This window comes from Culex pipiens, chromosome 1 (genome assembly GCF_016801865.2).
Source record: "Culex pipiens pallens isolate TS chromosome 1, TS_CPP_V2, whole genome shotgun sequence".
Lineage (NCBI taxonomy): Eukaryota > Metazoa > Arthropoda > Insecta > Diptera > Culicidae > Culex > Culex pipiens.
The window spans coordinates 45,202,343-45,218,602 of NC_068937.1; the positions used below are offsets into that span (position 1 = coordinate 45,202,343).

The following is a 16,260-nucleotide window of genomic DNA, read 5'->3' on the forward strand; positions in this document are numbered from 1 at the left end:
AAAAGCTTTAATTAGGAGACACGCCACGGATCAACGCGGTGGAATTATGAGGTGTTGCTAGGGATTTGCTACCGGCTTTGTACGTCGGACAGTGGTGCAAGACTAGCGTGCGAAGACTTTGAGTGAGAAATATTTATGACGAATGACGTCCCAGAAAGTAAAGTAAATAATCTTGCACCCACATGAAATCATTGTTGTAGAAATTGTCATCCTGGTCTTGCTACGTTCAGTGATAGCTTTTCTATCAAAATAAGCATGAAGATCGCTCATTTAATATGCACTACGTAAACTTGACAGCGACCTGCAGTCTTCACCAATACATCTGTAATAAATATAATTTTTGCAACTGCCCTAAATTGAACAACAATCATAACAAACCAAATTCAACAAATCGTCAGACCCTAAACGCAACTAACCACCATCAATTTGTAGTCTGCGTTTACACGACTTGTTAAAAAGTGAAGACACACTTAAAACAATAATATGGAACACGGGCCAAACTTACACGTGTTCTCCAATTAAAGCCCCAGCCCCAGCGATCTGATCCCCAAACCCTAATTCACACGCACGCCGCCGAAACGAAGAAAAACCCATGTCCAAATTAACACCTTGCACCTAAACCTAAAATGTGTGTTTGGTAACACACCACCACTTGATTCGTTAAATCGACCATTTCTTTCAATTACAAGCGTTGGGCTATTGCGTAACTCCCCACCCGTGAACGAACGCATCATCCATTCGCGTGGATTGGACCATCGATAGCCGACTTTCCACGCCTTAAATCGGTCAAAATAATGTTGGGAGCACTGGTTATGGTGGTCGCTGGTAGCAGCCGTCAATAGGTCACAATCGATAATAAGTACCCTTCAAAGAGGTTTTTTTTCAAGTTTCTTTGCACCAGCTGCTTTGCAGCGGGTGCATTCGAGGGATGACGTGGGGTTAAATGGGTTGCAGCTTAGATTTCCTCAATTTAAAAAAAATGTTGTATTTATGTAACATGCAACACACGACAATAAAAAATTACGAAAATCTCTCAAAATTATATTTAACATTGCAAACATTTAACTTACTTTTCCCTTTTTTCTTCTTCTTCTTCCAGGTATACCAGACGCAACCAATGAAATTTATGACGTTTTAAGGGTATGATTTTGCAAAAAGTTGGGAGACTTACAAAAACTGCATACACTACATCAATACTGATCCGGAGCGTTTGGTACGGTATGTCCACGCATCCTTACTTCCCTGTAGATTCTGTGAAATGTGATTCGTTCACAGAGTCCTCTCTGCCGTTAATACAACGCAGTAGGCCTGGCCGGTTTAATGAGTGTAATACAGCTCGGGGATGCTGGAATGTACTTCAAACATTAATATTAACAAAAAAGATCATGTGGCGGATCCTAACCAACTTCCAGAATGTTTCTTAGGAATGGCTGCCCTTGTGTTCGATTAGATTAGATTAGATTAGATTTCGATAAGATAAAATAAGGGTATGTTAGCCAAATAAATAAGTGTTTTATCTTCTACTGAATACAGCTTTCAGATTCATTTGTATATTGGAATAAAGTTTTTGTTTGTATGAAATAACCTTAATTTTTTAAATGATTTTTGCCTTCCTCACTGAGGAAAGGCTTTAAAATCACTCGAAAATTGAACTTTTTAAATACACCACTGTTTTACAAAAACGTACCATGGGATTTGAACACTTCGTTCTTGGTTCCCATTTTCATGAACGCTTGTTCACGATTTTTACAACCCTTTTTTCCGTGTTCACACGAAATTCTCGGCACTGGTTGAACGGAACGAGTTTGTTGCGTTAGGTCTGTTTTGGGGTCCCATAAGTCCCTTCAGAATGTTATAGTATTTCATAAAGTCCTAAAAGATTAAATTAATAAATTGCTAAAAGATTTTTTTTGTCGAAGACAGAAAAGGGTAAAAATTGCAAAAGATCCGGCAAATGACGTAGGCCGGATCTTTGACCGAAGTGAATTTTCAGATGGTTCTTCAGAATCCAGTAGGTCGCAGCACTAAGCGCGTTTATTTTATTTTTTTTTTATTTTTCTCCTTTTTTTAGTCTATGTATGTGTGTCTTTTTTATGTGTGGCATGTGACACAAAATCATTCTCCCTTCTACTTTTTGATTCTGTTTAATTTTTTTTACTTCTGTTCCTTTTTCGGTTAAAGAATCTTTATAGTATGGAGGTTCAGTTGCTTGTTTTGCTCCACTCCACAGTGGAAGTTGTTTTGCAACCATCAGTTTTCAAAATATCTAAGTATTGACAAAAAACATTCTAAAAAATACTTTTTTACTCTGCATCGGAAATCCACGAAAAATATTTTTTTTAATAAGGTTTTCAACGAAGCAAAATGCTTTTATTTGGTTTTCAGTTGATTAGACTTATATTTCCATTAAAATGTTGATGTTTTTCGAAAGGTTTTGCGACACATACTTTGAAAAATATTTGCAACGACGTAATCTGAAAATTTGAAAACCGAGGCAATTAAAAATCTAGAAATTGGAAAATTTAAAATTCTTGAAATCTGCCTGTTTCAAAATCTAACAATCTGTCAATCTGAAAAAGATTTTTCAGAAAAAAATTACTCTGCATCGGAATTTCAGAATTTTTTTTTTGCGTGATTTGAAACGGCGAAAAATGCATTTCAAATTCTTTTAAGTTGATTAGATTTATTTTTCCATTAAAATTTTGATGTTTAAAAAAAAAAAAAATTGACGTGAACTTTGACAAATGTTTGCAACGGCCTAAAATAAAAATTTAAAAACATAAAAAATAAAATAAAGAACTTAAAAAAAATTGAAAAATCTAAGAATCCAAAAAAAATATGATTTGCTAACTTAAAAATTGAACAATCTATCAATATGAAAAACTTTTTTCAGAGAAATTTTAACAGAAAGTGGATATCTATCGAAAACATTTTTTGAGATTTTTTCCCCAACGTTTTGTTTGAATTGCTCCACCTAGTTGTAGAATGTGCTGAAAAACAATAATTTTAAAATCGTTTTTATGGTACAAAACTCGATTTTTTTTAAAACGTTTTAACAAAGTCATAGTCAAGACCTGAAATGAGATGTTTATCAAAATATCCGACTGATTTTTTACTTTTTTATGGGTTTTAACGAGCATTATTTTAGCTTGTTACACTTGCCCCACTCTCCCCTATGCGTTTATCGTTTCCATTCTTCATCGATCTAATGGCCAAGCGGGCCAGGGCGCCAGTCCTTACTGTTGGTGCTGGGTTCGAACCCCTTCCATTTTTGAGTATGTTACGTAAAATTGTTCAAGGAATCTGATAAAAATATTTTCCGACATTGGCTCTTTGGTCCAGACACCGTCAAAACGGCATTTTAAAGTTTCATTCGACCGATTCAAATGCTAGGCTAGATTTTTCTTTTTCTTTGAAAGACCAGCTTATAACCTTTCATTTGCGTCCAAGACAACTAAAATCGGTTGAAATGGCTTGGAGTTTTGATTTTTTGAAAAATGTGGTTTTTGTTAAAAATTACGAAAATGGCAATTTTTCAGAACACCCTAGCACGGTGTAGGCCACCCAAAAAGCCAAACAAATAAAATACGGGTCTAATTATTTTGGCCAAGGAACCCCCAGAAAAAAAAATAATCCCGATCGGAGAACTTTTTTTTCGGTTCAGGCTCTTTTCAAATGGAATTGCTGAACATTTAAATTTAAAATATTCCAATTTAAAAATTAAAAAAATCGATGAATCGAAAAATGTTACAATCTTTTAATTTCAAAATCACACAAACTAAAACTCAAAATATAAAAACTCATGTTTTTTAACTCATTTTACTCCAAAATCCCCCACCCCAACACTTTGCTTACTTCTTTTCAGGTGCGTTTTTCTCTCTCGCAACCGCACACACGTTATTTGCGTTATTTATCATTTCGCACCTCGGCCAAAGCTTTCGTGGCCAATTGACCAACAGCCCCACACACTGTGTGCGGGGTTCATCTTTCGGCTGGGGGCCTCCAATTTTGCGAGATTGCTGCAGCGGCGGAGGTCGCCTCAAGATTTGCAATCCGTGGCGTGAAATATGGCCGCGCGATCATCATTCTCGAAACATTTGGCCGTGATGGGAAAATCAGCTGACTGAGAGGGGAGATTGAACCATATTCCACGGTCGTTACTGCGTAGATCATCGCTGCGCGATCATGCAATTTCTTTGCAGCTTCAAGATCATAAACGGCAACACCCCGGAGAGTTTAGCGATTGAATCAGCACGCGATCGTGTACAGACATCTAAAAGGCCAACCATTTTGTCATGCGAAACTAATTGGTGCTTAATGTTGAGCAGTCCGGACACTGTGGAGAGTTTGCGACGGTGCGTTGGAGATCTTCATTTCCAAACATTGTCAAGATGAGTTTTTTGATGTTGCGAAAATCTCAACTCGAAAAGTTCAGTTTGTAAGAAGTTAAGTTTTTCAATGTATTTAAGTCTTTTTTTTACTAAAATAATTTGGTTATTAATTAAACCTTTTCATTAAGAACTCTAAAAATCTCAAATCTGTTTACAAAACATCAGCATCAAATTTCGCATGTTTTACAACTGACTTGCCCCTAAGTCTGCACTGACTATCCTGCTGCAAAATCAATAACGCAAATGGCCACAATTTCACATTCCACGTGATCACGGCGGCACATTTTTTGGTCTTGTCTACACATTCATCAATCAGGGGTCATTCGTAAATAACGTGTTTTTTCATTTTAAAATAATTTAAGTATTGGAAATATCTATTTAAGATTCTCAATCATATTTTTTTTAAAACGGTAATTTCGTAATTCATGGACCGCCCCTCCATCACTACCTTCCGTTAAACATTACGGCATGTTTTGTTTTGTTTTGGTTTTTGTCGGCGGCCAACGCTGCGGGTTTATGATGATGGTGATGACGGCCAAGACTAGAAAGTTTTGCACAGTTATGATCCGCGCGAAAATGAAAGTACAAGTCGCGGTTATTGGCATGCGCGGTCGCAAGCTTTCATGATCCGCCGTGATCTCGGGCACTTCTCGGACGGGCTGTGACGCCGGAATGTTTGAGGAGATTGATTGATTTGTCAGAGGAGTGATTGCGAGAAATTTTATCAGTTTTATCAGGATTAAGATGGAGAGTTTTGTGCCTAATTCAATTCTTAAAATGTTTTTGTTTTGGAAAACATTTAGTTTTTTGTTTTGAATCAATATAATTTTCGTAATCTTGATTTTTTTAATATCGCGTGCAATTTTTGAATAAATTTGATTTAGTACACGTCATTTGCGGACATCTCTTTCTATATCTTTTCGATTTTTTGTGGTAAAACTTCAATTTAATGTCAGAACCTTGAGATTACATCGCTTTGAAGCAATCATCTTTTTTGGTGTACAAATAAGTCTAAATAGAAAGTTTTACACAGCAAAAAATCCGATTTTAAAATCGTATGCAAAAGCATGCACATCACCTTCGTCAAAAAAGAAACTAAAACTAACTCATCTACAACCCAACACCGCTTCTAGACGGACTTTGATTTAAAAATTCGCTAAAAATATTTTTTTCACCCAATTTTTGATCTTTAAAAAGCTTTAGAAAAATTAAAATTTGAGCAAATTTTAGGGTTGGATGTTTGATTTGTTTTAATGTGACTTTGCAAATGTTTTTAAAAATGTATTTTTTAGGGGTCAACTTTGGCTGTGATTTTAGTAACATTTCCTATATTTAAAGTTTAAAGAAGTTTGCAGTAATTTTTGACTTTACGCATTTTTTTTTACAATTTAAATGATAATGGTGCCATTATATAGCAGAACATGCAAAAAAAATAAAAATGAAAAAGCAGGGTGAAAACTCAAATTCCATTTAGAAATTCCAGACTTTTTCCCGACTTTTCCAGAAACTCAAATAATAGGCATTTTTTTTATCTAAAAAATGATTTCAAACAAAAAACTCTTTATAAAAATGTCAATATAAACCATCGAAAAAAATTCTAAATGAAATTAAAAAAAAAACTATTTACAATTTTTGTAAAAACAGAAACATAACAGCAAATCCCTAAAAAAAACTAACTCAAAAATGGAAGCAGTCATATATTGATTCACAGTAGAAACATAAACAATCAGTTTTTGAAAAATAACCGAAAGATTAACTATACTTATAATTTCATTGTTTATTTTTTTAATTGGAAATCGTATAGTTTTTGATACTTCGTTTCAACTGGAAATGGCTAAAAGGTAAAGAAAACTTAATTTAAAATTTTATTCTTAATTTTATTTTATTTAGCGAACGCTCAAAACATGATTACCGTAAACTGGGGTGACTTTGATAGCCCGGGGTGACTTTGATAGGTATTTCAAATGCCCGTCAAATAAATATCTCAACATTTTTGAAAATTTTGAGTATGTAAGCATTGAAGGATAACTTATTATCGAACATATATGCAAAAATGTGACTGTTCCATTCAATATATCAAAATTAGTGGCCAGATCAAATCTCTATCAATGTCACCCCGGACTATCAAAGTCACCTCAGTTTACGGTACAGTTATTATTCTTTTAAATACCGTCATCAGGCGTGACATTGGGTCACACAATTTTCAGCATTTTGGTATGACCCAATCTCACCTCTCAGACCCAATGTTACCCCTAATGACGGTTATTCAGAAAAATATCTAGAAATATGTACAAAAATGTTTTTGCCAAGTTCCCTTTAAAATTTTGTAAATTTTGATATTGATTTTTATTAATCAATGTTGATTGATCTAGTTGTCAGTATTTGACTGTTTTATTTATGTATATTTTTATCAATGAAAAATTCAGTTTGATGAAATCTTAACAAGACAAATTTTTGATTGTTAAAAAATATTAATGAATAAAACATGTTTTACCACTTTTGTTATGCAAAATGTTTTAAGAGACACATTTTTAAAACATTTTTGCAATATTTTAAATCAAAATTTATTGTTTTTTTTGTTCAATTTAAATGTTTTCTTGTTTTCAAAACGTAAAAAAGTTTTTTTTTCCATTTTTTTTACTTGGATTTAATTTGATATTTAGTTTTCCGGAAACTGAAAATCAAGGATTTATTTTTAGTAATTTACCCATACTCACGTAAAAGTTTAACGGAAACATTTCGAAAAAAAATATATGAAATGACTTGATGAATTTAGTCAAACAATTAAAAAGATTTACCACAAAAACATTGCCATACTCAAGTTGGAATCTTTTATCAAATATTGATTAAATATTAAATATTAATTATTATTAATTATATCAATGTGACAAAATGAAACAGAGTCATAACTTTACGCTGACCACAATCATTGAAATTAGGATTTATTTTTTTTTACTTTGTCATTAACTTTGTTGTAGTTTTAATTTACATGTTATCTCTTGTTTGATAAAAATCTTTTGAGTCATACAAAAATATTATGAAAATCTGAGTCATTTATTTATTAAGTTTTCTAATGTCTTTAACAGCCTTATTATTCTCAAATGGATTGAAATAGTCAAAGGAAACTTAAATTTAAAGTATGTTACTAGAAATTTATGAATTTAATTTGAAAATTGTACAAAATTATTCAAGAGTTAGAAATTAATGTTCAAACAAGTTTGCTTGGAATTTCCGACTTTTCCCGACTTTTTGACAAAAAAAAAACACAAATTCCCGGCTTTTCCCGATTTTTTAATAAATTTGGCAGAATTCTCCCGACTTTCCCGATTTTCCAACTTGAGTGGCCACCCTGCTTTTAAAAATGACCTCCTAAACACGGGAAAAATATAAATTTTCAAAAAACCAACCAACCGATGAGATTCAAGCCCAGCACCAACAGTATGGACTGGCGCCTTAGCCCGCTCGGCCATCAGACTGATATAGAATGGAATGGATAAACGCATATATGAGCTTGACATTTCGGTCAAGTAGGTTTCCCATACTGATGGGTTACATATTTCAGGGTGTAATATTACATAAAATTTCATAAAATAATACAAAATTTATTTTATACTCAGGCCTTTTACACGAAGCTTCCAAACAAAACTCTGTTTTGTTTAATTTTACTAAATTTCTTGCTGCATCCCACAACGACACACCAAAGAACTCGAAAGGCCGTTGAACGCAACAACGCGACGCGTTGTGACGTCTTGCAACGGACGACGCCTTGATGTGCAAGCAACATTTTACATTATAATAACCGCGTTTGCAATCGAAGCTTGCGCGACTCAGCGCTTCAAGCAAAACGCATAAAATCGGAACGAATAAAAATAAAGACAATACAACACCATCAACCACGACGACGAACTTCGAAATAAAACGAGGAAAAAGAAAAAAAATCAACAACAATAAAAATGACAGCTCAGTGATCTTGAAAGTGTGCGGCCGTGCGGTTTGTTGCCTTTTTCCTTCTTCTTGTTTTTCGTTTTCTTTTTTTCCTGTGGCTTTATTATTATTATTGCCGTTTTGCGATTATTTGTATTTTATAACGCGCAGCCCCTGTCGGTCAATGTCGCCGTTTTGCGAAACGTTTTCTCTTGGCAACGTGGTGGGGATTGGATGCTGCGGATTTTTGTTTTAAACGCGGAAGACGTGACGCAAGGAATTTTGAATAACTAAGGTGTGCGGTAATTTATTATCCATAATTTCATGAGATGTTTAACAATCTGCATACAACTTTTTTTGGTATTCTTTAGCTAAAATGTCCAATGCAAAACAATATTCTGTAAAATTTTAATTTTCTTCTGCAATGAAATCCGTCATACCTTGTGCTTTACTAAGAGTCAGAACGACGAGCTCGGGGAAAAAGAGAAAAATCGCCGTGGATTATCGCGCGATGATTCTTCACACGGTGACGGTGACCTGCGACGACCAACGGACGCCGCCACCAGAAGTGATTGGTAATTTCCGATCGTTTATTACTGGCGGGAAAATGGTGAGAGATGGCGGCGCGCTAAATGAGCTGTCCACGTTCTTCCGTGTTTTTTTTTTTTACTTCTGGGAATGCGTATACTTTTACGATGTTTTGAAACAAAAGTTTGCTCAACGTGCGATGAAGTCAACGGGGAAGAATTTATCCTGTTTTATTTGCGAACCAAAACTTATTTAATTTTTTATAACTCTTTAAATGTGTCCACAAATTTCTCAAAATCTGGAAAACTATTTTTTGAATGATGAATTTTGGACACACTGACAAAAAGCTCGTAATAAAATGTATTAGGTACATATCTCGACTCCAAAGATTTAAAATTCGTCAAAAATACCAGGTTCTCGTGGCGCAGGGGTAGCGGCTTCGGCTGCCGATCCCGATGATGCTATGAGACGCGGGTTCGATTCCCGCCTTATCCACTGAGCTTCTATCGGATGGTGAAGTAAAACGTCGGTCCCGGTTTCTCCTGTCTCGTCAGAGGCGCTGGAGCAGAAATCCCACGTTAGAGGAAGGCCATGCCCCGGGGGGCGTAGTGCCAATAGTTTCGTTTTTACCAGGTTCTGACCAATTTTATTGTCTTGGTCTTAAAAGAAAGCATACACAGAAAAGAAAAAACTTTACTTCTCTTGTTTTATGTTTTGCTTGTTCCATTTTTAGTTCAGTCTAGACTCGATTATCCGAAGTTTCGATTATCCGAAGTTCGATTATCCGAAGGTTTGTATGGGACTTCGGATAATCGAATCACGAACAAAATTTTTTTTCGTATATTTTCATTTTCATTTGAGTTCTACGACCCCATTTTAGTCAAATTGAAGTTGTTGATTGCCTTTAAAAAAATGAAGTGCATTTTTTTGCAATTCCGTCGTGAAACTACTTACTTTTCCTGTCATTCTTGAACGACGAAATAGCCTACTTTTCTGTACCAAAAATAACAGAATCGAAAAGAAACACTTTTCAAAATAAATGCTGAAAAGTTCTACTTTTCAGCACTGAAATGAGTGCTGAAAAGTTGAACTTTTCAGCACTTGTTTCGAAAAGTAACACTTTTCAACATTTTTTTGATTTAATCGATTTATTGACAAAATACATTATAATTCGACTTAAAATTTCACTCAATGGGTGTTTTTCGAAATTGCAAAAAATGTTGTATGGAACTCGTTGCAAAACTTGATTTTTTCAGCACTCGTCGTATTTATCCAACTCGGTGAACCTCGTTGGATAAATGTACGACTCGTGCTGAAAAAATCCTCTTTTTGCAACTTGTTGCATAAACTACTATTTCAATATTGCATCACCGCCATTTTGTCCGCCATCTTGGATTTAAAAATACTAAATAATTTTAGCGTAGTTTAGAGGTCATACCTATGCTCAACAATCAAACATTAGACAACGAATTTTTTTTGTGATTGATTATCCAAAGTTAAATTTTTCCGAGGCCTTCGGATAATCGAGTCTGGACTGTATTTTAATTTGCTTTTATCTCGTTTAGTGTATGTTAGGTTTTGGTGTTATTTGGTCTTTTCTACCACCTCCTATCGTTACATTTTGCATATCTAATTTTTTTAAGTTTATACTGTCACCTTTTCAATTTTTTGCTTGTTTTTCATATCATTTTAATTGTAAAATAATGCGTAGAGGCTTAGTCGTAATTCTTCTCTGATCCATCTTGGGCAATTCGGAGTGCATAATTGGCAAAGGGAGCGCGTGGTCGTAAAAAAATATTCGGATTGAAAAGTGATTTTTTTTTGTGTGTGCCTTTTGTTTCGCATTTTTGTCGTGAATTGTGCGCTGCGAGGAGAAGATTACCCTCTGAAAATGCAGCGTCATCAGTGCATAATTGGCAAAGGGAGCGCGTGGTCGTAAAAAATATTCGGAGTGAAAAGTGATTTTTTTTTGTGTGCCTTTTGTTTCGCATTTTTGTCGTGAATTGTGATATAGTTTTCGATAAAAAACGATCCGAATTCGTTAGGTTTATCGTGTAACAAAATTATTTTGATTCATTAAGTACGTCGTGTGGTGCGTGAGTAGAGGGTGACGATTCTCGAGATTTCCAATTTCCCGGGAATCGAGAGTTGAATTTGGCCATTTCCCGGGAATTCCCGGGACCCGGGAGTTTTTTTTTTTTTGACTATACCAATAGTGCCAAAATTTAAAATGAAAAGTATTAAATTTGTTTCTTTTTAATAAATTCAGTTACAATTAATTCATACTAAATCTATGAAACGTTTATTTAAGTAGCCTCATTATTTGGTGGGTCTCGTGGCGCAGGGGTAGCGGCTTCGGCTGCCGATCCCGAAGATGCTATGAGACGCGGGTTCGATTCCCGCCTTATCCACTGAGCTTCTATCGGATGGTGAAGTAAAACGTCGGTCCCGGTTTCTCCTGTCTCGTCAGAGGCGCTGGAGCAGAAATCCCACGTTAGAGGAAGGCCATGCCCCGGGGGGCGTAGTGCCAATAGTTTCGTTTCGTTTTTTCATTATTTGGAGGATCTATAGAAAACCTTTTGATTTTATTCTGAATTTGCAAATACGAAACCGATTCTTATTTACAAATCTTAATTCGCACTGAGTGATTTTTCAAAAGTTGCACAACTTGTTATTAGATTTTTGTAAAAAAATAATACTAATACAGCTAGGGGAACAGCATCTAATTCCAGCGTGCCTCTAATGTTGGCAGGTCAGAACTTTGACATTCAATTAAAGCTATTTAAAAGCGTTTTCAACTGAACTCGAGTGATAAATAGTTCAATAAGAAGTGAGCAAGCAAGTTTCTATCAAAAGTTTTGCACAATTAGTTGTTTAAATAGTGAAAATCAGCTAATTGGATGGAGTTAGGAGCGAGTGATTAACCTGCCAAACATACTAGAATTTCCCCTAATATATAATTTCCCAGTATCGAGAATTTTGCAATATGATATAAACAACGACTCAAAACAACAAATTAAACCCTTTTTTGTAATTTTTAAGGTCAACTGTTTTTATTCATTGAAGAAATATTTACAGTTATTAGGAAAATCCATACGTTCTTTAAAAAACACTATATTATGAGGATTGCTATGCTCAAGAGAAGACATGGGAATTGAACTTAACTTGAAAAATCTTTTCCCTCTTAGAAAAAAAAATTAGAAAAAAATATTTGAAAATAAAACATTTGGTTTCATTTCTGGGATGTAACTGCTAAATATTTTTAAGGTAAATTTTGGGGTCCAATTCAATTCGGTTTCATTCTGGATTATCCAAGTTACAATGGTATATTAGGTATATTAGGCATTTAGGTATATAACAGAGTTTTGGTGTTCCTTTCAGCTGTGTTTTATATCGTAATTCAATCGAAAAATTATTACTTATAACTATGGAATAGACAAGAGTAAGAAAAAGTTTTCAAAAAACTTACAGAAAGTGCATTTTTTGCTTCTCTAAATTATAGTTTTTGGAATTTTTGGCATGTTAAAATTTACACTTTCTGAATAATAAGATTAGAAAAGCATTGGTTTATGCAAACTTGAACATCGAACATTGAGCATTCAATGTTCAAAACAATTTTGAATTGTTCAAATGTTTTTTTTCTGTTTAGTTTATGTAATTTTGCTTCGATATTTATAAGTTAAAAATTTCCCGGGAGTCTCGACCGAATTTCCCGGGAATCGAGAGGGCCAAAAATAGTCGATTTCCCGGGAAATTTTTCCCAGGAATTCCCGCTCGTCACCCTCTATGCGTGAATCTTTTTTTGTGTTGAAAAGACCTTCCCATAGCTCCGTAGCTCGGAGGGCTCGACGTCGGTTGTTTGTGGGACACTACAAAAATTACTGCATACTTCTTTTTATTGAAAATATAGGAAATGTTAGTAAAAAACACTGCCAAAGTTGACCCCTAAAAAAATGACATTTTTAAAAACATTGACAAAGTCACATAAAACAAGTTTACTTCCAACCCTGAAATTTTCTAAAATTTGAAGAGTTCTTCTTTCCAATGCTTTTTAAAGATCAAAAATCGGTTGGAAAATTGATTTTTGGCAATTTTTTAGATCGAAGCCCGTTTAAAGGCGGGGTTAGGTTGTAGAGGGTTAAGCCCTCTCCATAGCATCGTAGCTCGAGAGGCAACCAAAATCAATACCTTATCTAGCTAACAAAAAGAAGATCGGAAGGCACTTGATGATTGAGTTCGTCGCTTATATTCCGTAACAAATTCATGAACTAAATGATTATATAATTAAAAATCAGACTACGCTATCATTGCAGCATTGCATTTAACACCTCATTTTATAAATAAATATTATTTGGTTTTATCTTTCCACAGTCGGCTGTCTAAGATTAAACCATTTCATTTAAAATTTAACAACAGTTAAACGGGAAATGTCTCATCCACAGCAACCGATTGTTTGCCTTGAGAATAAAATATAATACCTTTCAACAAACACTATGATTTTGGGTCGCATCATCATCTTCTATGATGAATCCTGACCAAACACCCTATCCTACTAACCAATTTTCAGGTTCCTGGCGCTTGTGGGGTGTAAGCACAGAGTAAATCAGCTGCCCTAGTAGCAACCTGCGCTAACTAACATTCCCGTCCCTTAAAATCGAGATCTACAAACTGACATGGCGGGCGCCGTTGGTGGCCATTGACTGTTACCTATTCGCAACTGATCTTGTTCTGGAAATCATGGTGTTTTATCTTTTCAGCGCATTCATACATGCTGTTGATAAGGGAAATACCACTTGATAGTCGAAGCCTATGATCAGTAGTGCTGAAAGGATATTACGGTTCTGTTCAGCAACGGAGAAGGACAACCATGGGTGGTCTCTCATGCTCTCATGCTCATGCTCATGCTCTGATCCATCTTGGGCAATTTGGAACCGGTTACCGTTAGGGTACCAGTACGGCTGTTAAGAAATAAGTAGGATACCCTATCCGACATATCAAACTTTATTAAATTAAAAAGATTTGAAAATCCATGGTCATTAGGGTGACAATAATACAAATCGACATCAGGGATATCCCCTTACTCGATTGCTTAGGCAAAAAGAAGCAACTGTGAACATTTTGAGTGAAATCGGTTAAGGGCTAAGGGTCACTTTTTATCGCTGAAGAAGATGGAAAAAAAATCTTTTCAATCAAAATAACAATAAAAATATGTAAAATTCTAGAGAATTGCTCAAAAGTGTCATGAGCTAGAAAATAATTTCCGATGGTTGATGTTGCGTGTTTGTTTTGTCAGTTTTGACGATTTGCAACCATTCTTAGGATTAAAAATGCGTATTTTTTTGAGATTCTGGAACTATCAGGGAAAGTCGGGAACTAGAAAATGGGATTTGATTAGCCAACCTGACCGTGCTACATAATTGTTTAAGAATGTTAAGAAGGTTTTAGACTATGATTAACAAGGCTGAGCAGACTTTTTTTGTTGTAAATCGTTTGATTACTAAACAATCAAATGATTTAATTTATTTTTTTTGCAGACAATTTAGGAAGAATTGCACTCGTCGTACCATAACTAATTCCAAACTCAATCAAGAACTCCCATCCATCCAGATCATGCCCTTCGTCATTCAAATTGTTTCCCATGTTGACCACACGCCTGTTGTCGCCCGTAACTCCCTCTCTGTGCCGCGTGCAGCATAACATGAAATTTACTGTTTTGCTGTTTCTTTAGTCGCTTGCGCATCGGAACCGTTTTTTCTTAACGGTGCCTCCCCCTCTACCAGCTCAGGTGAGAAATGGGCCCAAGAAACGGACCACTCCGCCGCCGCACATGACAACATTCACATGCCTCTCCAAGACTAGCGCCATCATGTCCATCAAGATATCGCCACTTTTATAAGAGAGCCTGGCTGCTAAACCACCAGTTGGTCTTGTGGTGGGCACGGTGGGTTCAAGTTGGAAAGAATGATTGATTTTGAATTCTGCCACCAAAACTTTTCTTCTTGTTTTGATTTTTTTTCTATTTTTTTAATTAACCCTCAAAACAAACCCACCGTGCAACGAAGTTAGTACCGAACCGGTTGCGCTACCGCGCGATGACCGGCAAGTCTAGCGCGCACAGAGTTTGCTTCCTCAAGACTTCTTCGCGACGCAAAATCTCAGAAACAAAGAACAGCTTCAGGCTTCAGTAAGGTCCGTGTTGTGACAGGACTGCGAAGAACGTCGAAAATAAAACAACGACGCCAATTTTATAAACAAAATCGAAATTGCGGTACACTTTGCGTACGATACCCAACCGAGAGCTGTTTTGCCTTTTTTGGCAAATGATTTTTTTTTTGTTTGAGTCTATTAATTTGGGGTTTGGTTGTTTTTACCATTTTCGTTTCTTTGAATTTTTATTGTAGTTCTTTTCTTCTTTGTTTTGATTTGTGATTTATGATATTTTTTCAAGATTTCTTTTTATAAATTTAAATTCCTGAAACAATTAAGTTTTCTCTCCAGGTCCACTACACTCATCTCCACCCACTCACTGAACTACTATTACAGCTCTACTGCTCTTCATGGATGGTGATTATTGAGCGTTTAGGGTTGTGGTTATTCCACTGAATCGCGTGTCATGTCAGAAATGTCCGTTTTTCGTCTTTCTTTTTTGCATTTTATAAGGTGTGGGAACTCTTCATCGCCTCCATCCAAAGAACTGCTGCAGCACCTTAAATATAAACATGAAGTCATAGTTCAGCTGACTGCCAGTCAAAATAAGTTTTTTTGCTGCTTTATTTTGGAAAATGGGACTTGTTTGAGCTGTTTTTTTTTGTCGAATCGTTGGTTTGGAATTAATCGAGAAGGTGGATTATATTTGCACGCCCGCGACGTCGATTGGAAAAAGGGAGGTTAAGTTGTTTTTAAATGGCTTGTTTTTTGTTGTTTTCTTCTATTTTTCGGTCAGGTGAGTCAACTCAATTTGTCATAGCGTTTCCTTCTTTGGTGGCGAACTGTCTCATTGTTGGGGAAATTTGTGTGGAAGGTTGCTAATTTGAAGAAATTATGGGAGAGTATAGTTTGTATCAAACTTCGCTACCTTCAAAAACCTCGAAAAACATCTACAACCCTGGCGCTACCAAGCTCTGCTTGACGGTTGTGGCACCAAATTTGCCTCTGTCAGCTCAAGTGCACGCAACGCAAACGCTCTCCGATTGCAACAAACTGCAGATTTATAGCCCAAGAACCGCCCCCTCAAGTTGCGCCGCACGCCAATTTTTGGGGGTTATTGTCATTGCGCGACAACAAGTTGACGTGGCGGCCGTTACAAATCATGCTGTCTGTCTGTCGAAATATCCTTTAAGCTCGGCGCGTTGACCTAGATCTTGAAGCGTTCTTGAGCTTGTGTTCAACGGCGTTGTCGAATTTTTTGATGATTCTG

The 16,260-nt window shown here is 35.7% G+C and overlaps 1 protein-coding gene across 4 annotated transcripts in view; it reads left to right on the forward strand.

The window, feature by feature from the left end:
* The window catches only part of LOC120426071 (F-actin-monooxygenase Mical), a 127,581-nt gene that overhangs the window by 43,074 nt on the left and 68,247 nt on the right, over positions 1 to 16,260 (forward strand). For all 4 annotated transcript variants that reach the window (XR_008211723.1, XR_008211724.1, XM_039590758.2 and 1 more), the window contains exon 4: positions 1,100 to 1,140. Coding sequence is in view for 2 of the 4 variants with exons in the window: in XM_039590758.2 (XP_039446692.1) it covers positions 1,100 to 1,140 (41 nt within the window). In the remaining 2 variants the exon portion in view is untranslated. The remainder of the gene's footprint in view (positions 1 to 1,099; positions 1,141 to 16,260) is intronic.